General features: G+C 43.8%; 1 protein-coding gene across 1 annotated transcript in view; it reads right to left on the bottom strand.

Annotated features, from left to right (window-relative positions):
• Positions 1 to 24,175, bottom strand: part of LOC119374059 (uncharacterized) — a 73,307-nt gene that overhangs the window by 3,110 nt on the left and 46,022 nt on the right. The window contains exons 12-18 of the mRNA XM_049411196.1: positions 23,584 to 23,646; positions 22,152 to 22,286; positions 9,025 to 9,141; positions 6,368 to 6,619; positions 4,899 to 5,015; positions 3,063 to 3,137; positions 2,201 to 2,272 (exon numbers count right to left, since the gene is read on the bottom strand). Of these exons, the coding sequence (XP_049267153.1) occupies positions 2,201 to 2,272; positions 3,063 to 3,137; positions 4,899 to 5,015; positions 6,368 to 6,619; positions 9,025 to 9,141; positions 22,152 to 22,286; positions 23,584 to 23,646 (831 nt within the window). The remainder of the gene's footprint in view (positions 1 to 2,200; positions 2,273 to 3,062; positions 3,138 to 4,898; positions 5,016 to 6,367; positions 6,620 to 9,024; positions 9,142 to 22,151; positions 22,287 to 23,583; positions 23,647 to 24,175) is intronic.

Here is a 24,175-nt window from a genome sequence, read left to right as displayed (position 1 = left end):
GCCACAATGAACGATCGCAGAAAAGCAGGACTTCAGCCTTTGACCATTTGGTGAAGAATAAGAAGACAAAAATCACGGCTTGGAAGAACGGTAGTCTTTAAAGGGGTACTGACAAAAATTTTGGCCTCGCGCATTTTTGCTGCAATGTGTTGCTGGGGGCCTGTTAGTCATAACACGGCACATCGTTTGCTGCAGTGCGCGACAGATAACTATTTATCAGGCTCCTCATTAGCGACCAGTGTCAGTTTCAAAAACGACAAGCCTCCAGGTGCAACTACCACCACCTAGCGGGTGCAGCGCTCGATCACGTCAGCACACAGAACTGTGACGCACTTCCGCGCGGTTCACGAGCAGCCACCGAGAAGTAGGCTGCTGGAGCGAATGCGGCAAAAAATATGGCGGCTATGATGTCATCATAACTTGTTGCAGCGTGGTCACGTGAGGGAAGTAGGGGAGTCACCGAGGGTCACCTTTGAGGGTGTCAACAGCACGAAGGTGTCGATCACTCACACAAACTTCAAAATTCATTTAAAATATCTTCAAAGTTATATAATCGCTGTTGATATTGTGCAGATGATATATGCATGTTAATGGGAATTGATCCCGCAGGCTATCTCGGACCGCGAAATTTTGTGTCAGTACCCCTTTAATTGCCCATAGCTCCAACGATACCATGTACTTCGCTTAAGTTATGGTTTCATTCAGTCTAGTTGTTGCCTAACTGCTCAGACAATACTCGGATAAACATTTTACTACAGTGTTTCAGAGACCCTCTAAAGTGCAAGCGAAACTCAAGTACTACGGTATTTTTAAATTTCATCCCGACTGAAAAGAGGCCGCCATGGCTGGAGATTTGAGCCCATACAATCATGCCGGGAAGCAGAACAGCATAGCCAATGTTATCAATAGAAGATATGCAAACTATAGAATGGGTGTATCAAACTATATACTATGAGCACAGCACAGAATTGCCTGTGTGATGCTTTTCTGAATAATCAATACATCTTTCTCTCCCTCTCTTTCACACACACACACACACACACACAACACACACCAACACACCCACACACACACACACACACACACACACACACACACACACACCACACACACACACACAACACACACACACACACACACACACACACACACCACAGACACACATACACACACACACAGTGTGTGGTGTGTGTCACATTTATGCTGTCTCAGGGGTGAGATGGCTGAAATCGATTTGGAGCAGTTTTGGGAGCAGCAAAATTTCAATTTAGGAGCAGGAGAACCTTGTTTGGGAGCAGTTAGCGGCATTTATTATGTCGTTTTTGGAGCTTGAAAAAAAAAAAAAAACAAATTTGTAGCAACTTGAGGAAGAAACGCACATTTAATCGGCTTAGAATAGACATAAACGTTCAAAGAGCCTTTGGAGAAAGCTTTTTTTTAACATATTATTGCCAGGTCTGAAACTACACTACTTTTACAAACTACGCAATTTATATAACCCGGTAAACACATATGAATAGATAAAAAAAGTTTTTTACCTATAGGTTCACTTTACATTTGAAAATAAAAAAATGAAAAAACATCACATTTTTCAAATAATAAAAAAAACTGATTGCACAAGAATTGTAGTCTCATAGCAGTAGGTCTTTGAAAGGTCAATGAACGATTCTTACTAGCACGTGATTGCGGCGACGCCTTCACGTGTAACATCAGGAAAGAACAAAAGCGGTATGACGGCCACCGATGAAGGCATGGGGGGGGGGGGGGTCACATATATTTACAACCACTCAGAGGCGATTACCACAGCACTATGGAAGCCTCCATTACAAAGGAGCGTAGAAGGACACGCTTGGGCGCGTTAACGTGTTCTGCGAACCTATCCCTGTCGCTGCTTCTAAAGTTAGTACGTTTTCCCACGCTGAAACTGATGCAGGCTTGAAAATTCTTGCTTGCGGGGCTGTTTCGGCGCAGTTTGGCGCAATTTTTGCAATTTTTATGCTTTCGGAGCAGCTTGGCGCAGGAAACGGAATCGTATCAAAATGCGCAATATGCGCAGCTGTCTCACCCCTGCTGTCTTTGTGCTGCTATTCATTCGCTATCGATCAGAACCATCCAGCCCACCAACAAACCTTAAAAATGCTTTTCCGAAGCTGTTCTCAATTCTCTGTTTAATTTCCTAATGGTGTACTGTAAACCTTACCTCGCAGGTCTGTAGGCTTGACTTATCAAACTTGACCACTTCAATCTTGCCCTTGCGGTTGCCAGTGGCAATCTACACGTGCAGCAAGAAAGCGAGAACACGCTACATCACACATCCAGGCACAAAACGCATTAGAAAGCAGTTTGAATAGAGCAGCGACGCAGGTCCAAATGGTTACATGAAGCTGATTGTGCCAATTTCCTTTCGATATGACCCGCAAGCAGTCTTTTCAAAACTCTGGAACCTCCTGCTGCAATCTTCTTAATATGTAACCATAACATGACCATTTCTATAAACTTGACGCGACTTGAGGCCATCTTGAAACACCGAGAACTAATGCTTCCACCTCTATTTCCCAAGTTCAGGCACCTGTGGCTTATGTACTATGTCTAACAACATGGTGCCTTTCAGAAACACCTGGTTGTCATCCAACATTGCGCTTTTAGCGAATTATGGTTCACCTACAGTGGCCACAACAAACAGTAGTTTCATTCTGACTTGTTGTGCACAGGTCGCGCACACTGCTTTAAGAAATATGCGAGCAATATTTGTGATTGCATTGATAGCGATTATTGTTTTGTCTGCAGTGGTTCTTTTTGTTTTCTCATAAACACCAAGTATCCTGACCTAACTGTTATTAACTACATAATTATGCGGCATGGGAACTTTGTACTAGTGAGCCGTCTGTTTCACCATAGAAGACATACAAAAGCTCACCATGCAGCGGCTGCTTATATTATCTCAGATATACTGTTAAGACCAGTGTCCTTATAATAAGCTGTTTTGACTGCATTGCTATAAGAAGCAATTAAGCGTGAACTTCAATGTGCCCAACTGCATTTAATTAGCAGAACACACTCACCAGCGGGCCACAGACGTCCATGCTCATAACCATGTTCTTGCCTGCACCATAGTAGACCACTTCGCACGAGAAGTCCTTGAGAAGAGGAATGTGAGTTCGAAATGTTAGGCAAAAAAAAAAAAAGGACTGCCAGTCAAACGCTTCGTTCCCTGATTTAAACAGTTCTCTGCTTGCGGCCACAGCCATAAGCAATACTACTGTTGGAACACCTAGCTGTTATTCTTCAGTGGTGGACATATCTTGCCTTGCAAGTGGACACTGTCTTTACAGTACTGAAAGAAAGGGCCATAAGATCTAGTATAAATTTCTGGGCTTCCTTAACCCTTTCACTCCACTTGATGAGTATAGTCGTCATGAGATTTTGTACCAAAATGACTGATGAGACTATGCTCGTCATCAACAAAAATTGCTCCCACATGGAACCAATGGCAACTACCCTTGTCATAGTAGTGTTTCTTGACGCTAGATGGCCACACTTGTCCATGTTGTGCTACTTGTGTCTCGGCTTTAATTTTATTACCATCTTTCATTGCATTGCCACGTGGTGAAGCCACCTTCGAGTTATCTTTTTTTTAAATGCAATCAGTGAAATAAAGGAACCCCATTGAATTGAAAGAATGGTACCGTTTTATTCAGATAAAAAGCTCTACAAAAAATTCAGCGAAAAAAAATGTTAGGGAAATTTGATAAAATTATCTTTCTTCACGGGAGCAAAACGGTTAATTTAACAAGTACCATATCTACTCGAATATAAGGTGGCCCTGGTTCTAAGCCGACCCCATAATGCATAAAGCCAGAAAACAGAGCTGGAGCTATTCCACTTTCCTCTCGTCAGCGTTCTTCATAAGCTGCTGCTCCTCGGGTGTTGCCACGATGAGCGGTCGACCCATACGTGCCACACACCACCTAACCAATGCAGCGCCTAGACTCAGCTGACAGGGTAAGAAGAAGAAATAGTAGAGAAGGAAAGGCAGGGAGGTTACCCATTTAGGCAAACTGGTTTGCTACCCTACACATGGGAACAGGGTGGGGGAGATTTAAAGATGGAGAGGAAAGAGAGAGAGAAAGAGAGGACACGACACAACACACGCAGTCACAGTCCGTCACTCTTGCGCGGTACGCGGCATTACGGTCACAGCCACTTGTCCAAGTCAAGCACGTACAAAAGGCATATTGCTCCACTTAAGTTTTTTGCACAGCCTGCACTTAAAGGGGCCCTGCAATACTTCTCGAGCATAGTCAGAAAACACTGCTGATCAGTAGTCAAGGCCCCTGAGGACACGTGAGCGAAACATTATACCTCTGCTAGCGACCTGGACCAAAGTGAGCTAGAAATCGCTCGCTCCTCTCTCGACAAATGATGCCATAATCAATGATGACCGTATCATAAACACAGATTCCATGGCTATTGCCCGATTTGAGCACTGCGATCTCCATAGTTGCTGTGGCTGTCACAGGGTGCTGCGATGAGCCTGCGCGTGCACTCACAAGCACACGGAAAGCAAGCCGCACGTTCGGAAAAAAGAAAAAGTGCTGAAGATCATGACATGCACTGGCGAATGGATGTAGCTTCTAGCTCCTTTGTCATTCCCCCTGCGCAGCTTTCAGCGCACCTGCTGGTACGGAGGGGGAGAGAAACCGCTTAAAGCGTACGACAAATCCCTGCAACTCCGCTCGTACTGGACTGATTCTAAAAAATTTTTGTGGCAGTCGATTTGTGAGGCGATAAACTCCTTTGCTCATGACATTCGATGATTACTTGGAAAAGTATTGCAGGGCCCCTTTAAAGTTTCCGCACAAATGGCTGGTGGAGCTAGTCTCACCACAGCTTCTCACCTTGGCCCTGTAGCAGCGTATGAGGCCGTCAAAGGAGCAGCACACGATGAGGCCTTTGTGGAAACGCAGACCTGTGGCGGCACTCCGGCATTCGTACACCTTCTGGAGGATTCCCGTCTGGCAACAAAAGAACGACAAAAGCTTTCCACCACCACTTACTCTGCATTGTGCGAGGCATTGCACTTGGCCTTAGAATAAATATCAACAAGAAAAAGAAACTGGTAGTACTCGGCTGCCAGTCCTAATAAGCATGCTGCCATGAGATACAGAGCCCTGGCATCATACGGACCCATGTCCCCAATCTCTTTGTCAATGACCACCAATACAACGACCACTAAAATTGCTATCACGAATGGCAAGATACCAAACCGCACCCACTAATGGTGCGCTCTTACAAAAGAGGACTTTTTGTGATTACACACCCTAGCGACAAATACTTGCTCAGCGTCTTTCTGTCACAGGATGGCATGGGCAACAGCCAAGCAACGCGGGTGATCGTCATCGTTGTCATCTTCCTGACTGCGCCCACTGCTGGACAAAGGCCTCTCCCATGTTCCACCAATCAACCCGGTCCTCCTGTGCTTGCTGTGGCCACCCAAAATACTACCCGCAAACTTCATAATCTCATCTGCCCACCTAACTTTCTGTCCCCCTCGTGCGTTTGCCTTCTCTTGGAATACAGTCTCACTCTTAAACCAGTGGCTATCTTGTTTACGCGCTACATGCCCTGCCCATGCCCATTTCTTCTTGATTTCGACTAAGATGGCCTTAACACCTGTTTGTTTCCTGACCCACTCTGCTCTCTTCTTGTCCCTTAAAAGTTAACCCCGTCATTTTCCTTTCCACTGTTCGCTGCATCATCCTCAATTTGAGTTGAACCCTATTTGTAAGCCTCCAGGTTTCTGCTCTGTAGGTAACAACAGCGGAAGAGAGCCATGTTTTGCGATAGGTAGCGAGACACTGGAAGGTGCAAAGCAATATCCCTGCTAAAGACAGGTAGTGACCGCAGAGCTGAAGTAGCTAGAAAAATAAGAATGGGGTGGAGAACATTTGGCAGGCATTCTCAAATCATGAATGGCGGTTTACCACTATCCCTCAAGAGCAAGGTGCATAACAGCTGCGTCTTACCTGCACTCACCTGCGGAGCAGAAAACGGGTGCATTTTGTGCCAAATGCCAGCAGGCTTTGTGACTTCGTCTTCCTCTACTCACTTTGGCAATATATCTCTCAGTGGCTCACAAACTAATATCATTCATCGCAACCCCAACGAGCATTTGAGTAAAATCAAAACAAAGTGCATGATATTTCATGCACTATTGCAGGTACTTCTTTGAAATCCGTGTCCACAATATTCTGATCAATTATCACTGTATCAACGAGCTTAAACCAGATATCAGAGTCGTTACAATCCCGACCCGCACAATGCTGAACACCGAGCGATTCTGCAACGATAAGCTCCGCAGGCTCACCCGAAGCTCGTGGATGCGTATCGTGCGGTCCGTCGAAGATGTGTAGACCGTGCCGTTGTTGACGGAGATGTAGCACGGAGGCTGCACGACTCCCTCGAGGCACCGGAAGAGGAGACCGGTCGATGGGTCACGGACCGTGATGCCGCCGTCAAACGAGATCGTGCACAGAAGCTTCTGGGCTCCTTCGGTTGAAGTTGTGATGCGGCTCAGAGAGGTGTTGGAGCAAAAGAAGTTGTCTTGTAACTTCTGACTCTGTGGGCAGAACAAAGCGAAGTTTTTAATTAAATACGAGGCCTTCCTTGGCAAACCAAAGGCTCTTTGACCGTATTATCTCGCCTCCTACGTAGTGATGCTATCATGGTTATTCGTTATTTAGGTGTACAGTCGCCGACTGATTTTTCGAACGCCCTATTTTTCGGCAATGACTACACTGAATACCTGGACTCTGCCATGGCACCGTCACGTGCTCCATAGAGTCAATGTATAACACCAACCAAATTTTGGACATTCTCTTTTGGTTTTTCGGACTTTTTTTTTTTTGATCGCAAGTCAGAAGCTACTGAGAACTGCCGAAAACACAAACAGCCATCACTGCCATTTTTTGTTTCTGCAGCCTTAAATCCGTGTTAAACGTGTATCATCAGCTGATCTCGCCAGTTGCCCACGGTGCCGCATGTGATCGGCTGTGCTGTCTCCATCGCCGCTTCAACAACCGATAGGTGTTTCATTGCCAGTTGTTATCGATGGCGCTGATGCCACCTTCCTGATCTGCCTCCTCAACAAAAGCTTAGAAGTGAGGAAATGACAGCCAGTTGACGAGGGAAAAGGAGGCCGCCATTATCAGGCAAGTGAAAAGTGGCCGGTCCCAAGTGGGCGTCGCAAAGCAGTTCGAAATCTTGAAGCAGAGAATATCAGACTACCGTATTTACACGATTGTAGGTCGACCCATTTTACCTTAAATTGAAATCCGAAGTTGGGGGGTCGACTTACAACCAAAACCAAAACAAACGAGAAAGTCTGGCACGTCATGGCATGATTACGACACTGTGTTTACGTTCCTGGCTCTACCTGAAACATATATCGTATTTTCTTGCGTATAACCCGCACCCTCAGCAACGTTTTGCGGAAAATTTTCTAAGAAATTATTCCCGGGTATTGCCGCGAAGCTAGCTTTCCTGTATAGCTTTGAAGCACTGCCGCGAAGCCACCTTTGCACACCAGAATTTTTTTTTTTTTTTTTGCCGTGCGATTTTAGGGGTTTCGACCTACATTAGAGTCGACTTACAATCGTGTAAATACGGTACCTAAAAGGCAGGGTAACGATACTAGAAGCCGCTGAGAAGTCAAATGGATCTTGACATAAGAATGCCAGTCAAGGTGCCCACCCAAAGCTTGAGGAAGCTATTCTTATGCGGCTGAGCAGTTCGCTAATGTTGACAGCGAGATGAAGCTCTGTGCTGAACTTACCAATGACAAAAGAGTTCTCCAGGTGCTGGAAGATGATGACATGGGCTCCGACAATGAGGAGCCAGTGACTGGCTGCCAGTTAGTTCTGAACTAACGCGAGCCCTCATGGTGCTTTCTGCTGTTTGCAGTGAGAACGTCACCCTTGCTGATGTCCAAGCCGAACTGTTGGTACAGCAATGTAGTACCCCACAGAAACAGATTGACCAGTTTTTTAAGCCGCTCAATAAATAAAGTTACTTTTTTTTGCGTGGGTTCATTTTCTAGGACTGCCTGATTTCCCAGGCGCTATCTCGGCCCCTTGAGGGTACAAAATATCGGTCAGCGACTGTATATCAGAATGTGCACGATGTGACGTGGATGTCTGAAAAAAAAAAATGAATTACAGTAGACTCGGTAACGGAACCTGAAGGGACTAGGAAAATATGTTCCGTCTAGAAGGAGTTCCACTGACTGAGAGATGAACAAGTGTGCAGTATTCAAGCCTGAAACCAATCATATTAAGGCAGTTGTTCCATTTAAGCAGCAATTCCATTTTAGAGATTTTTGTTTACTGAGAGTCTACGGTACATGTCACGATATTAATGGCATAAATGACAAGATGTGTATGTCGTTAAAAGCCATAGTGGTTGTTTCATAACATCGTATAGTATATATCAGTGCATAAGACGAAACGCGCGCACGACAAAGATGAGTTACATGCCATGTATGTCATGACATGAAGGGTTTAAATAAGCTGATGTTGCAGCATTAGCGTTTCTTTTTTCTCTCCCTATGTTTTCGTCGTATTCAAGGCCTGACAGAATGCATCGCAGGGGATGAGGTATTGCAAACAGCAGCTATTGCAGCAAAGCTATATCTGGTGGCTTGAATGGCCCACAAGCAGCAAGCAAGCCTACAAGACAATCATATGTGATAACGTTGACCACAAGGTTGTAGATTAATGATGGAGCAAGGTAGCACTGCCCACATGCCAACTATCTGAGTGGCAAGCTGCTGGTAGTGAATTATCAGGTTTGCATTCTTATAAAACATTCCTTCTTTAACACTGAGCCTATCATAGATTTTTTTTATTGTCTGTTGATATCGGTGTTTGTACTTTACTGAATAATAATCAAAGATAAAAAAGGCACTTTTGTGTCTCGCATGACTCGAGAGCTGCGTCCTCTAATTAATAGCGTGCAATTACACACCTTGAGGTTGAAGACAGCAACGTGTCCCGTCTGGAGGCCAAGGTATATTTTACCCCACGCTAGTGCAGTGCAGATGATTGGTGCCTCCGCGTCGAAGGTGTTTGTGCATTCCCCCGTCTGTAAAAGTAACAAGCACCATGTAAAACCTATGACCTGAATAAAATTGCAAGAAGAAAACTCAAGGCAGAAAAGAATTATTCACACGCAACTTATAAAGAAAGAGCAATGCTCACAGGAGGGTACTGGGCAGGTTGGCACATAACGAAGTGGAACAAGCAGTGAAACAACGCGATATGAGGATGACTGTTTGTCGTCTTTACCATGTTCCATTGTTGCACTGTTTGTTTTGCTTTGTCAGGAATACTTCATTGTTGCTTGACAAAAATGACAAACACCTAATGAAATTGTGCCAAACTTGTGCAGTTGTTGTGTGCGTGATGCATTAGCTGTCATGCAATGCAGTGGAAACACTGCCGACAGTTAGCCAGCCCTAGTATTAAGGGCGGAGCTACCCCAGAGAATGACACTTTTTTTTATTTTTTAAGGATATCTGGATGAAACTTTCAGGGCATGTTCACAACACTAAAACACAAGGAACTGCAAAGTTTCATGAAATTGTATTTATTAGTTCCAGAGTTACTGAGGTTCAACCGAGTCGTTCACATGGGTGCCTGAGGAAGAGCCTGGAGAAATCCCAGGACATAGTAGGAAGCTGAAATTCATTGTAGTCATCCCTTGATAGATATCCCAGGGGGTTACAAAGCCCGTTTTTCTAATTTTCCCTCCGATAAGTTTTCACACAACTTTGAATTTGACGTTGCAAGTAACGACCAGATTCATCAAAATGAATTGTTTATTATAAATTAACGACACCAGTTCTCAAAAAAAGAAAAAAATAAAGAAGCATGTGACACCTTGACAAAGTCATTCAGGAACAGAATGAAAAAAAAAAAAAAGAACTGCACACAAATCTGATGAGTGGTTTCTTCAGTAATCACGCTTCTCGGCACCACAACTAGTGAAAAAAGCAATTCAGAGAAAACGGGCCTTGAAAGCTAAACAGATATATTTTCTTCAGAAAACGCCAGCAGAGTAGCTTCAAGTGTCCTTACTAGGCTTGTGCAAATAGTAAATTTTTGGTTCGAAGCGAATTCGAAGCGAATAGCAATTTTGGTCGAATAATTTCTAATCGAATTCGAATAGTATGTATCACATATTATAAAGAAAAACGAGGATATTTGTCATGACCCAACCAACCTGTACAACATTTTTTTTTAAATTGTAACAAGGTATGTGCAAATGTCATTCTTTTTGGTTCAAAGGAAGTGGAAGCAACTTTGAATAGTAGCAGGATTTGGCTTTCGGTAGAATGCAAAATGATAACCTATAAATTTTGTTACGTTTTAAAATTTACTATACTTAGAGCATATAAGCCGGTATAAAAGTTTTTAAACTTAAAAAATGATGAATCGATGTGAGGGTAATATGTTGATTTAACCTTGAAGTGGGGCTTTGTGCCAGTGCGGATTTTCCCTGGAAAATCCGCACTGGATGGGTGCCATACGGTATTCACCGTATGGCACCCATCCGCTGCAGTGAAACCACCTTTACAGAAGACTGCAAGCGGACAGTGCGGATTTTTTTTGAAAAGGTGTATTCACGGCACAGCACCCCTCCACTGCAGTGAAACCACCTTTACAGGGAGTTATAAGCGGATTAATACACACATATTCGTTCATTTCGAATACTTCGAAATTTTCAATAATTTAAATTCGAATCGAAGCGAATTCGAATACTGTATTATTTGTTCAAGTATTCGAATTGCTCGAATATTCGCACGAGCCTAGTCCTTACGCACTCTTTTCTTCTTTCGCCTTGCCTCCAGCTTCTCTTGGTGTTGCTTGGCATTTCTTTTCAGGCGTAGAGCATCTTTTTCAAGAGCTCGCTGCATTGCTAGGTGTCCTGGTTGGAGTCCAATAGAGTCCAATATAACTTGGGTTGCTTTCCAGCAGCCGGCATTGTAGCGCAGCCCTGCTTCATGAAGTGCTGTTTCTACAGCAATCAAGGACACTCGCTGTTGTTCCGGCATCAGGGACCAAAGAATGGAGCGGAATGACTCTGACGCATTCTGAGTTGTCGCTCCCAAGCGGCGCTTGGAGAGACTCCTATGAAAGTCGTTGGTAGATGGACGGCATAGCTGCAGCAACGTATCCGGAAGGTTCTTCCGCACAGAGCAACATAGTCCAGAAGGTGCTTTGGTTGTGGTTCATCCTTTGCCTCTGCAGCTCCGTGGCAGTACCACGCTTCAGCTCCCTCTGGGCAAAGTTCATGGTGAGGGTCTTGGTCAGTTGATGTGACGTGGTCATAGGTTGCCATCACTGCATGCTGCAATGCTGTCACATCATTTGAGTTGTTCCTCGGGGCTCAACCACAATAATATGTAAGCTTCTCAAATGAGAGCTTAGTGAGCTTCTCCATCCCATTCAGTGGCTTATTGCTCTTCTGCACAATGTTTCGTAGTGCACTTCACATCCTCTCCCAGACGTGGTTGAGGCACTCTTCTTTTACAATCGGCACAACGCCATAAAAACTCTCTTCTGTGAGGGCAGGGAAGGTATGGCTGTCCCCATCAGACACATGGGTAGTGTAACGCAGGCCATGCTTGGATATGGACCACTTGAAGAGAGTCAGGCCTGCCTCCACCTCGATGCTTCCGGATTTTGTATCGGTGTTCTTTTGGCAAATGTCTGTAAGTTTGGGCCAAGGCAGTGCTTGGAGAGAACTATGGTATACAAGATGAGACCTGTATTCCCACTCCAACGTGCGATGTGTGCCTACGCTTGTGACATGCTCATTGTACACCACGGTGATGTCCTTGCAAAAGCTGGGGTCCATATTTTTATACGCGGTAATCACTGCTGTGGCAGAATCAGCATAAAACATGCCCAAAGCTGTGGCTTCTGGCTTCCTGAACGTCTCTTTCAGATGCTTTTGAAATGTCTTGTGACGCAGACCTCTGTAAATGACATTCACTGCTTCCCAAAAATCATTGAAAGCTGTTTAGCCTTTGCCTGTTTGCTTCATAGCCATTATGGCGCAGAGATTTACGCCAAAAGCCTGCGAATCCTTTTTGCGGGTGGATGTCCACAATTAATCGACGGTGCCACAAGAGGAGCATACAACTTCGAGTTTTGTTGCCAGTCCAAGCTTGGTACTTTCTTGGACAGTCATACCACCTTTCAAGCAACGTTTGCACACTGTGCAGTCGAGCACGACGCTAAAGACATTCATCTGAATGAGAGAAAAATGCTTGCCCTCACTTGTCACTGCAGGTGTACGAGCTGGCTGCATTAGTTGGAATTTCTTCTGGGTTGCTGGCGTAGAGTCGAGCTCAGCACGAATGGCGTCACGATGTTTCGCATTCGAACAGCTAAATAGCGCGAACTTCAGGGACGAAAGACAGGAGAATGCGACACACACAGGCGCTAACCTAATCCTCAAATCTAGAAACTTGATTTCGTTGTTCTGCGGCAACTCGTGAGTTATGACAAGGGGCTGTAAACCTTTGGAAAAAATAGATAAGATGCCGGATACACTTGCGTCGAGGCTAGCATCACTTGGTTCAAACAGTATAAGATAATCATCGACAAAACGGAAAATTTTTTGCACCCCTGCCTCTTTAATTTCCATTGAAATATGCCTATCGATGCTGGCTAGGAACAAATCGCTCAGAATGGGGGCGATACACGAACCAATGCACCACTCCCTCTTTCTGCAAGAACACTTCGCCAGACCATTCAACAAAAGTTGAGGTAAGGTACACTGTTAAATGCTCAAGAAAACCCGCGGCTGACATGCAAGCGTCATTCTGAAAGGCTACAACGCCGAACTGATCAATGCATTGTTCAACACATGTTAGAATATCTTTCTGGGGGATCGAAGAATAGAGGTCTTAAGTTTAGTTTAAGTTGTTTAATCTAGATGACCCGTTCCACGCCAAAAACTCAGAAGCAGTGGTCACTTATTTGCAGCAGAATCACAGGACAAAAATGTCAGGTTTTTCAGTAGACATTAAAGACCTCTATTCTTCGATCCCCCAGAAAGATATTCTAACATGTGTTGAACAATGCATTGATCAGTTCGGCGTTGTAGCCTTTCAGAATGACGCTTGTATGTCAGCCGTGGGTTTTCTTGAGCTTTTAACAGTGTACCTTACCTCAACTTTTGTTGAATGGTCTGGCGAAGTGTTCTTGCAGAAAGAGGGAGTGGTGCATTGGTTCGTGTATCGCCCCCATTCTGAGCGATTTGTTCCTAGCCACCATCGATAGGCATATTTCAATGGAAATTAAAGAGGCAGGGGTGCAAAAAATTTTCCGTTTTGTCGATGATTATCTTATACTGTTTGAACCAAGCAGGGCTGGGCAAAGATACTTTGAAATTGTATCGCGATACGATACAAGATATTCAGGCAAGAAGTATTGAAGATACAAATACAAGATACTGCTGCAATAATTGTATCCGATACGATACTTGGCAATTGTATCTTAAGATACTTCGATACATTCTCGAATTTGTTATTATATATCCATATAATGTAGCAGCGAACGCCTATACACGAAAATGTCTGCTTGAAAATTTCTTAACTCTGACCTATTTTGTTTCACTTGAAATAAATGTCTGTTATCTCAAAAGTTTTGCCCTCCTTGCTCAAAGTGAGTTAGTTTCCTTCCAAAACAACTTATTGGGGCTTGTTTTAGCTTCTTCACAGGACAACTCTTCATACACTTCGCTGACAGGGGTTCTGGCTTGTCATTTTTGCAATTGATGGGAGTCGCTGCTCAGCTTGCCGACCATGCTAGCGGGTTGCCAAATAATCACAATAACTTCAATAAAAAAAAATTAAGCCTTCGCATGACTGCGCAATTATCGGTGTAGACTTTTACCTTGTCCGTAAAAGAAGGGTTGCACAATACCGTATATCCGAACAGGTGTACAGCAGCAACAACGCTGGTAGCGACTTTTCTTTTTTTTGGAGGGGGGGGGGGGGGAGGAGGGGAATGCAATGGTGTACGGGTTTGTGACCGTTCGCTAGCGGCCCGGCTGGAACACATGACCGTATCCGTCCCATTTGTTTTTATTTTCTAAATAAGTATGTTCGGTGAACTACACAGGCATGACTGGTCTCAAGCATTTCTTTCGTGAGGAACATGTGGTCACCATGTGCTGAAACATAACCGTGGAACAAAAAATCTACATTTCGATCCGCGTCCAGATTTCACTCGTTCTGTACATCGGTATCAATGTTTCTCGAATCCTGACTCCAAATACCCTTCAGAAATCACTTATATATGAGATATGGGAAAGGTTTTGTTTCAAATTGCAACGTCATTTTGTTCAAACTCTCTCCGACCCCACCATCTTCACTGTACCGGCCCTTGGAGCTAATTTTGCGACTGAGTTTGAGCTGAGTTTGAGACCCCTGGTGTATACGTAGATGACGTAAAACTGCAATGAATTTTCACGTTCTGCTTAGCTGCTGGCGTGAGGGATTCATTGTTGATATGCTCACTAACCTGCAATCTTTTGGCAATTTTTCTTCAACGAGAGAACATGTGCAACACATAAACGTTGCAGGCGTATCGTACAGTTGCACTAAGCGTCGCAGGACACCGCAGCTACTCGCGCTATTGCCGCTTATAGCTCCCATTACGTGGCGATTAGTAATAGAAAAAATATTCAAGACGCCCTAAAACAGGAAAACAAATATAAGTAAAATAGAGAGGTGGTTTTGTATCAAACATTCACATTGAATGAGTACAGAAAAACAATACAGACGGCGCCCTAATAACTATAAGCATGAAGTATCGTAGACTTACCTGTTGAGAAAATAGAAAATTCAGTGCCTACGGAAAATTGCCTGAAACGGCTCGTTGGGACGCTCATCAGCAAAACAGGGCATTCAGTAAAGCAAAGTTTCTCGAATCCCCTTCCTAACATCTTCAAGATGGCTCCTAATTATATCCATTATTATAACGCAAACTCAATTTCGCTATTTTCTTAAGCGGTAAGCAGAATATGTTGTACTGTATACTCAAGGCACACCCACATAATAATATATTTGTTTTCAAAATCGCCTTGGCAACGTCTAAATGTGTAAACAGTAGTATAAATAAAGCAGACAGAAGAATAAAGCAGAAATCTTATTTTGGGAGCGCGTTACAGAAGACATACTGCAGTGACCAGACTAGAAAAGCAGTCCAGAGACCTAGGTAATGTATGTGATGCAAAATGACAGCTAAGAAAGCACTTGTGCTAATAAAGAAATTATGATTTCATAAATTCTTTGAATAAATGTAGATGGAAGTGAAAATTACGGTACGCGAAGATATTTTCTGTTAGGTAAACGCTTGCTCTGTTAGATCTAGCATCTGTACCAGTGGTGCTAAAGTTGTTAGAACTTTATTTGCATATAAGTTAATTCATTGCATGCAAGTCAAACTTACATCCACGAGATCCTTCAAATCGCTGATATGCAAAATCTACGCGACGCAAAGCAACCCCATTCTTGCACACATCACATTCGTTACGGAGCAAGACACAAGAGAATCTTCAATAACGACACTGTAGCAACATCAGAATTTGCGCGATAGACGCCGCACGCAGTGGAGTACGCGGCGCAGGACAGTGGCTATAAGAGCAAGTATCACGGCATTGGCACAACTAAAAAGAACAGAAATCAAGAAAACAAAAGGTGCGTGGGCTGTTCGTAGACGTCCGCGTGCTTGTGTTCCTCATCTTCTACCCTCACTGGAGGACTCTGGCGTAAAAATAAAATAACGCCACTGCCCTTAGACTTTTTCAGATGGCTTAGTGGCACCAGTACCAGCTTGAGAAGCGGAGCTGGGCCAGAGATTATTGTTTCGCACGGTTGTGTTGCGATAGAAGTATCTTGTATCTTAAGATGCACGATACATTATCGAATGTATCGGAAATACAGATACTGATACTCGTCTTTTGAGACGTATCGCGATACAGATACAAGATACCCATAGAGTATCTAAGATAGTATCTAAGATACATGTATCTTCGATACTGCCCAGCACTGGAACCAAGTGATGCTAGCCTCGATGCAAGTGTATCAGGCATCTTATCTATTTTTTCCAAAGGTTTGCAGCCCCTTGTCATAACTCACGAGTTGCCGCAGAACAACGAAATCAAGTTTCTAGATTTGAGGATTAGGTTAGCGCCTGTGTGTCGCATTCTGTCTTTCGTCCCTGAAGTTCTCGCTATTTAGTAGCTGTTCGAATGAAGTACCAACTAGCCCAAACATGCACCTTGCTAAATTATATTTCGCATTCACATCAATCTTTTCCTTATTTAGAAAATGCGTCCGCAGATGAAGGGTCGACGGTTCATTCACACTCGATGGCACCAATTCAGAACACATGCTTTGTCTGGCGATCTCGGGAACACTCGGTGCATTTGTGGCACCAGGCACACTCAATGTGTCGGATTCTCGACTGGCGACAGCCGACAACAGTACCACCGTTGCCAGCGTCTACGCAGTCAACACTCGCAGCAGAATATTGGAATCTAGATGCTCGTACAAGCCGCATAGTGCACTTCTGCACATCGAAATTCTGCACTGTCTTGGGCTTCATTGCCATCATCACGTGCAATAATAAAGATGAAGGGCACAGAACTTCTGCAAAAAGAAAAAAAGACAAGAAACTGATCTAAAAGATAACGCAAGGCAAAAAGCAGCTTGTAAGCAGACGTCTGTAGAGGCGGACAGAGCAGAGAGCAAACAACGAGATGAGCGCGCTGGACGTGGCATCAGTGGGGGGCAACAGCCTCGCTGCCAGCGCAGCAGCCAATGGCGGGCGCGCTTTGGACCGTGGGATATGAATGCATTGTTCTAGCCAATCAGCGCTCCGCATCGCATTGCGGGAGAATTCTAAAAGTGCCTCAACCATGCCATCAATGCCATTTTGCAAGCCGGCAAACGAGAGAGAAAGAATTCACGGTCAAAGCAACACAAAGATGACGCCGGACGGCCACATGGTCCAGGAATAGCGCGAGCACGAAGTTTGGTTTGATTTCGGCATCTGTATGTGTTTTGGGCACTGTGGTGGCCTCAAAAAAAGCATTTTTTTGGCACTTTGCAGTTGAATTAGGTGCTGATAATTACAGAATAGGTAGTTTATGGGACATACTACCCAAAAATATGTTTTTTAACAAATTGTTTTTGCAATTTTTCGGACTTCAAGGGCCACGTCCCCGCTTAACACTTTCCCATCCACACGAAAATAGGCCAATTTCGGGTACTCTAGTAAACAATTTTTCTACTGCAACAGAATGTCATTGATACTTTAATATATGATATGAACTTGTAGAACAAGAAATGCACTTTCTATTGGTATTATATTTAAGCAAACATTTCTAAAGAATTTTCCAAAAAAAAAAAGAACTTTAATAGGAAAATGTTTGACAAAAATGAGAACACTCTGTAAAAACATCAATGGTGCTTTGCACCAATTGAACACAAAAGAAATTTTGAAATTACATTTTAACCACAAATGCCATATCCATTACCCCTGCAAATATGAGCATTTTATCTCTAGTTGTTATTTAGATACAAAAGAAAACGTTAGCCCTAGTGGCTATCGTGCCGCAGCGCAATGCAGTTACGCGATGCAGCGAAGCACAGGTTTGCACAGCGTGTTTAGCAGAAAATGTTCATTTCCTGTGTTACTTTTTGCTCAAGAGTGTGCATGCATGCATATTTATTAGTTGTGCCGCACATCTAGGCGATTATTTCTCGGGTAAAGAAGCCCATGAAGAAATCGACGGCTCCGACGAAACGACGCGTGGCACTACGGAGCACATGTCGAGATCCACTCCGGGGCATTTTCTCGCGCTGAACTCCACAATTCAGCAGCCGGCGGCAAGTTTTCGCTGTCTGTGCTGCTACCAACATAAAAAAATTCCGACTTAGACTCGCTGGAATCCTCCGAAATTTGCTGTTTCCGAGAGGCAGCGGCGCGCGATGTCGACACTATATTTGAAGCTACGAGCGTTCGGTCCTCTCGACTTAAGTGGCACTTCAAAGCTCTCTCTGCGGCGGAAAAAATAAACGAATACGGAAAACGGGAAAAACAGCTCTTGTTTTATACGATGGATGATGTTGGCTGTCCATAAGCGCTCGTAGCGTGGCAAAAATTTCAAGTTGAAAACCATCGATAGAGGGCTATCGATGGGTATAGGCACGGACAGGAAAGTGTTAAGGATTCAGGGGCCTCCGGTTCCTAATGGTTTCTTAGTGGAGCTTACTTTGAAAATAAGTTAATCTTACAGTTATTATTTCGTACTGAGAATAGCATATGATAGTGCAAGATGTCCTGCTTAACATCCCTAGCGTCTACTTTTGAAAATTTTAGCTCCTGAAAAATAGTGTTTTTTTAGGCAATTTCAATAACTGCTTTCGAAACTTAGATGACTTTTGATAGAATACTTCACATAGAAAGAAATACTCTGGTCACGGTGTTAGAATAGGTTAGGTGTACCGACGCTCCGCCTCCGCCGCGCAGCCTCTCTGCCGAACACGGAGACGTGCTTCGCATTTTTTCCGACAGGCGGCGCTGGGTGTATCGAGGCTTCAGGCCAGCCGCTTCAACGGGGGCCGCGTCGCTTACAAAGCTGCATTTGCGACAACTCTTCAACTGCTGGCCGTTCGTTTTTTATCAGGACAACCGCACATATCACTCTGATTTGAAAGTAAATGCACAACATCAAGAAAATTCAGTGGCGGTAGCCAACAGATGGAAAACACATAGGAAATATAGCTTCTGCGAACAGCGATAATGAGTTTACAGGTGAACACGAACTTCAAAAATATTTCAGCTCGTGCACAAGTAAGGCCACCCTGGCAAATTGGGTGAGGCAGCCGTGACGAACTGGGTTAATAATCACTGGGTCAGCAGCCGAGCACCTTAACCACTGATCCACCGTGGCGGACCCCAAATGTGTTAGCAAAAAGAAGGTATTCCCTGAAAAAGAAAGCGGGTCGAGGGGGGGGGGGGGGGGGGAGGGGGGGACGTTTCACTAAATGATGGTTGTCAGAAGAAAGCACCACATTTGAAAATGGTAGGTTAGAAATTCCTCTCATGGGTTGTCGTTGTGCATGCACCATATCGGATGGATTCAAGCAGCCGCCTTTGCAACTTTTACACGTGCTGGCTGGCGTGTGGTAAAGAAGGTTAACGTCCGTTTACCGACCAATCCATCATGACTCACAATGTGCCATTCAGATTGTGCCTCTCGTTATTCGTCACAGACATGCTGTTTGTTGCAGTAGCAGAAGCAGAACTTTGTGCCCTGCTCTGGGTGCACAAACGTGAAATGTTTGTCCTCGTTTCCTTTTCAGCGTCCTAACCATTTGCTTTCTAGTTTCTTCGGGAATGACAGGAATTGAGAGTGACACCATATTCCGTGACGTCACTGTCTGACCCGTTAAAACTAACACGCCAAACCAGATGAGGCCCCATTCGTGCACATACGTTATTCGCCAGTCGAAACGCCAGTCGATACGTTCGCCAGCCCAAACTTTCTTTCTCACATGTAAACCCAAGCAACACCGAAAAAATGCGTGTGAAGCTTGCAACGCAGCTGTTCAGCCTCAGTGTTGCAAACGGTTTAGAATTTTACTCGCAGAAGGGAACGGTTGGCTTATGCAATGTAAAAGGGACAGTTGATTTTACTGTAAGGATGAATAACCTGTTCGATGCCTTCAACCTCAAGCACCCCAAGGAAAGCAAGCAAAGATTTCAGCATCCTAGAATCAACATTGCAATGGCTGAACAACTGAGGTAAAGATGTCAAGCTAGGTAAAGTAAATCCTCACAACTTCCTGTCTCAATCAATTGCTGAAGGTATGCGAGTAACAATACTTTATACAATTCAGCTTTCAAAGTATTTGTTAGAACAGTGCGGCTTTAAATATGTGCTAACAGCTAAATTCTACCAGGACGTTCTTGAAAAATTCTTTGGCGCATCATTCTACATTATTTCGTATCATTTAGCCGCACCATACAATACTCGAGCTAAAGCAGCTTTTTCAGGCAAAACTATGCCAAATTCGCAGATCTTGCCAATACTGTAATAAAATTCTTGGCGCACCATAACGTATATATCTTGCAGTCTATTTATTTGGAATATATCAAAGAGCGGCTTCGTAGCCACCGGTCACAAGCTGGCGCCCACTTTATTGCATTCTCTTTCAATCCTATATTTTCCGACGTGGGAGCGGCGCGTCACGTGCACGCCCCGAAATACCTAAATAGAGTTATTATATTCCATTACATTAAAGCAATCGTCGTCTCGCAAATGTTTACGGAATTTGCAAATAAGCGGTTCGTAGTAAAAGATTCTGTACGGTCGCTTGACCTCATATGCGAAATGCCCCTTATGCATCATACCTGCTCTTTATATGATGCTGACCACAAATACATCAACTGATCTTTCGAGGGCAAATGAAGGGTGAATTCAACACGCGCCACGCAACTGCAGATTTATTTTGTAGACAAAGTACGGCACGATCGCCTAGGCCACGGTGTCGCCGAGGCCGAAGGTGGTGTTTCACGCCGCATGCCGAGCCGCCATGCATAAAACACTACTAAGTCTTTATATTTAAATTATGTGTATAATATTACAATACCACAAATCCCCACGGGGCCTTGCGATATCGCTAAACACGCTAAAACACCGAATGTTAGAAGTGTCAGGTTTGCGCTGGGTATAGCCAGGCAGCCACCGTCTAGCACGCGTCTCCTTTCGGCAAGGAAGGGAAAGAGGTCCCCGATTTCTCCTCATTCCAACGCGGCGTTGCTCCACCTAAACTATTTTAACACCGTGACTCTGGTGTTCGATACAACAGAAAATGTACATTTGGCATGCCTAAACATGAAATAACACCTTGCATTTGTAGACAAAGGATTTTGCAGCCCATTCAATCTATTTTTTTTTACGTACCACCATGAAATGAACCGATAATCAATGACAGGGGTCGATCAAACATAAAAGATATTAAAAACTCTACAAGCAGACTTTCCTGTAAAAATGCACCGCCAGAGATAGGTGCAATGGCAATTGGAAGCAAGCTTAAGATTTTGAATGTTTTTGAGCATTCTATGTCATGCGCTTGAGCTGGCCACACACATGAAAAAAGAACAAAAGAACATGCAAACAGAAGTGTGAGGATGCATACACATGTTCAGTTTTTTTGTTTGTGCATAACAAGGTACAATGTGTACAATGCATGTTGGTGGAAAAAATTCGCACGTTCGGCAGCGTACCACCTGTTGCTGACAAAGACTGCATCCGAAGAATTCTTCATAAAACACTCATCACAGGCAGCTTCAGACTACAACAGCTGCACTGAATATGCAAGAGACGTGTAAAATTATGTACTGCTCATAATTTATTGAATTCATTGCTTCTTACAGTGAGGTGCTAAGTATAGCTACGCTCAAACCTTGATCTAACGAACATGGATATAATGAATTATCGGTTACAACGAAGTAAATGAAGAAGTGTCTTGCCACAGATACAGTGTTATGAATGCATGTTTATAACGAAGTTATATTCGTGTCAGGTACGACTTTTTATAATGAGGTTATAGTGTACAACCGCACGCCTGGAACTACAAGCCCTCTGCAGGGCTCTGCAGTGTGTTGGAAAATATGCATGCATGTGTACAACACTTGCAGTCTGGGGTGATCTCCAAAAGTAATTAAAAGAACACATAAGGGACAGAGCAACGTCTTCTTTTCATTAACATTCTACAGATGCACATGTTGCGCAGTTAATGGCCGAAAAGTGCATTTCGTGGTACATTATAAGCAGCACTGTGACAAATACAGGTTCGATTGTACATATCGGAACACTCAACTCAAGGTTATGTTCCCAGGATTCAAAGAAATACAGCAAGTTCCACGTCCCGTAAGCTTTTGTGGGCAGCCGTACATCATGGTCCAGCGAATGGAAAGAAGTTGCATGCAGTGTGGGAGATGCTACTGACTTCGAGGAAGCATTACGTGTAAGCTGCATAGCTCATAATGAACTCTCACCTCAGGGTCGTACGACCGAAGGAGCCCGTCGAGCGAAGCAGTGTACAGCACCGTAGGCTGGTTCTTACTGTTGTGCACTTCGATTGCATTCACCGTCTTGGTGCTTCCCAGGTATATGACACACTGGCTGGAATCCTGTGTTTTTTTTTTTTTATTTTGCCAGAAAGGAAACCCAGAATTCTTATTAAGACGAACAAATGTGAAATGTGCACAAACTAAAACATAAGCTTCTTAATGAGAACTAGCAGATAACAATGCCAAGGAAAGTATAGGGGATGTAATTAGGATATAAATAGAAAGAAATTAAAGTGGACGAAAAGATAACTTGCCGCCGGGAGGGACCGAACCTGCGACCTTCGAATAATGCGTCCGGTGCTCTACCACTGAGCTACGGCGGCGGTCATCCGACCGTCCACCTTCTAGGGCATATATGTGCATTTTAAATCTAGGAGTGTTAGTCAGTGCCGATCGCAGCCAAAGGCGGCAAGTGTGGAACACTCTTTTTCTGCCTGTTGGCGCCACGAAACACGTGATCTTTTTACGAGCTGGCAGCTGACCAATAATCCCTCGTATACTACCTGAAGGCACAAAGTCTGCCAGAATGAGACCCTTGCTATGAATGAAGGAAAAGAAGACTTTTAAGGGCTTGTTTTTCTTTGTTGGACACAACATACAGCATGTCGCTCCAAGATGAAAAAACGTTCATAATTAATAAGCGAGACGTGTGAACACAAGTAAACAGTAGTGTTGGAGCATAAGAGCAAGGCAACGAGCTTAGGTGGTGAATATATATATTACCAAGCGTCACCTTTCTTTCATGTAATAACATGTGAATTCATATGATTTCTTGTGCAAATATAACTTTTTGGTTTGAAGTGAATGGTAATTGGTATCAAATAATTCCGAAGTGAATTCGATTAGCAGCATGGTGCAAATTATAAGTGGTAATATACACTGACTTTTAAAATTTGACATACTTAGGCCATGCAAACCAGTACAACAAACTTCTAGACATTAAAAAAATTAACCAGGGCGCAGGACAAAAGCACTCTTAACCACAAAATGTGGTTTTGCGGTAACACAGATTTCCCCTAAACAGGCATAGCACCTCCATGTTGCAGTGAAGCCACCTTTCAAGGCAGGTTGCATGTAGTAAAGTACGTCTACTTGTTTGTTTCGAATACTTCAAAATTTCAGAAATTTTACATTCGCATGTAAGTGAACTCGAATGGTCTACTATTCATTCGAATATTCAAAACAGTCAAATATTAGCACAGGTGCCCATGATAAAGATTTTTCACCAGGAGAATTTTATCAAAACTGCGTGCTCCGTCCCAAGACAAACCTGCATAAGCTTCCAGAGCACACTACAGATTGTACATGTTCCTTACAGGAAATATCAGTGACATGACATACAGGAGTACTGGCTCACCAGGAGGTTGTGACGACGAGCAGAACAGTCGTTGGAACAGGAATAGACGTAATGCCCGACCAGCTGAGAAAAAAAACGGCAAAACAAGAAATTTGTATACGTACACTAGACTCTCATTAAATGGAACCTGAAGGGACAAGGAAAATATGTTCCGTTTACTGAGAGATGAACTGGCTTGAAGCACTCAGGTAAAAAACCAATCATATTAGAAACAGTTGTTCCATTTAAGCAGCAATTCCGTTTAAGACATTTCTGTTTACTGAGAGCCCGCTGTGCATCAACGTTGCTGCTTGCCGCCAAGATGTCAATGGGTTGGACTGACGATGATGATAAGGTACTAAGTAATGTTATGGAAATCACGAATACATGGACAGCGCAAGCAGAGTTTCAAGATTGTAGTTGCTGTTGCAGTACAGTACACCGATGGTAAATGGAGATAAACTTAAAAGCTGCTGCTCAAACTAAACAACTGCTTATAATTTATACTTGGTTTGGTATTTGGGTGCTACAAACCTTTTTTTTTTGTAAAGTGCTCTTAAATGGAACATACTTTCTTGGTTCCTTCCGATTCTGTTTAAGGAGATAACCGCTT

Source organism: Rhipicephalus sanguineus, chromosome 11 (genome assembly GCF_013339695.2).
Source record: "Rhipicephalus sanguineus isolate Rsan-2018 chromosome 11, BIME_Rsan_1.4, whole genome shotgun sequence".
In the NCBI taxonomy this organism is placed as follows: Eukaryota; Metazoa; Arthropoda; class Arachnida; order Ixodida; family Ixodidae; genus Rhipicephalus; species Rhipicephalus sanguineus.
This window is presented reverse-complemented; position numbering and strand designations above follow the sequence as displayed.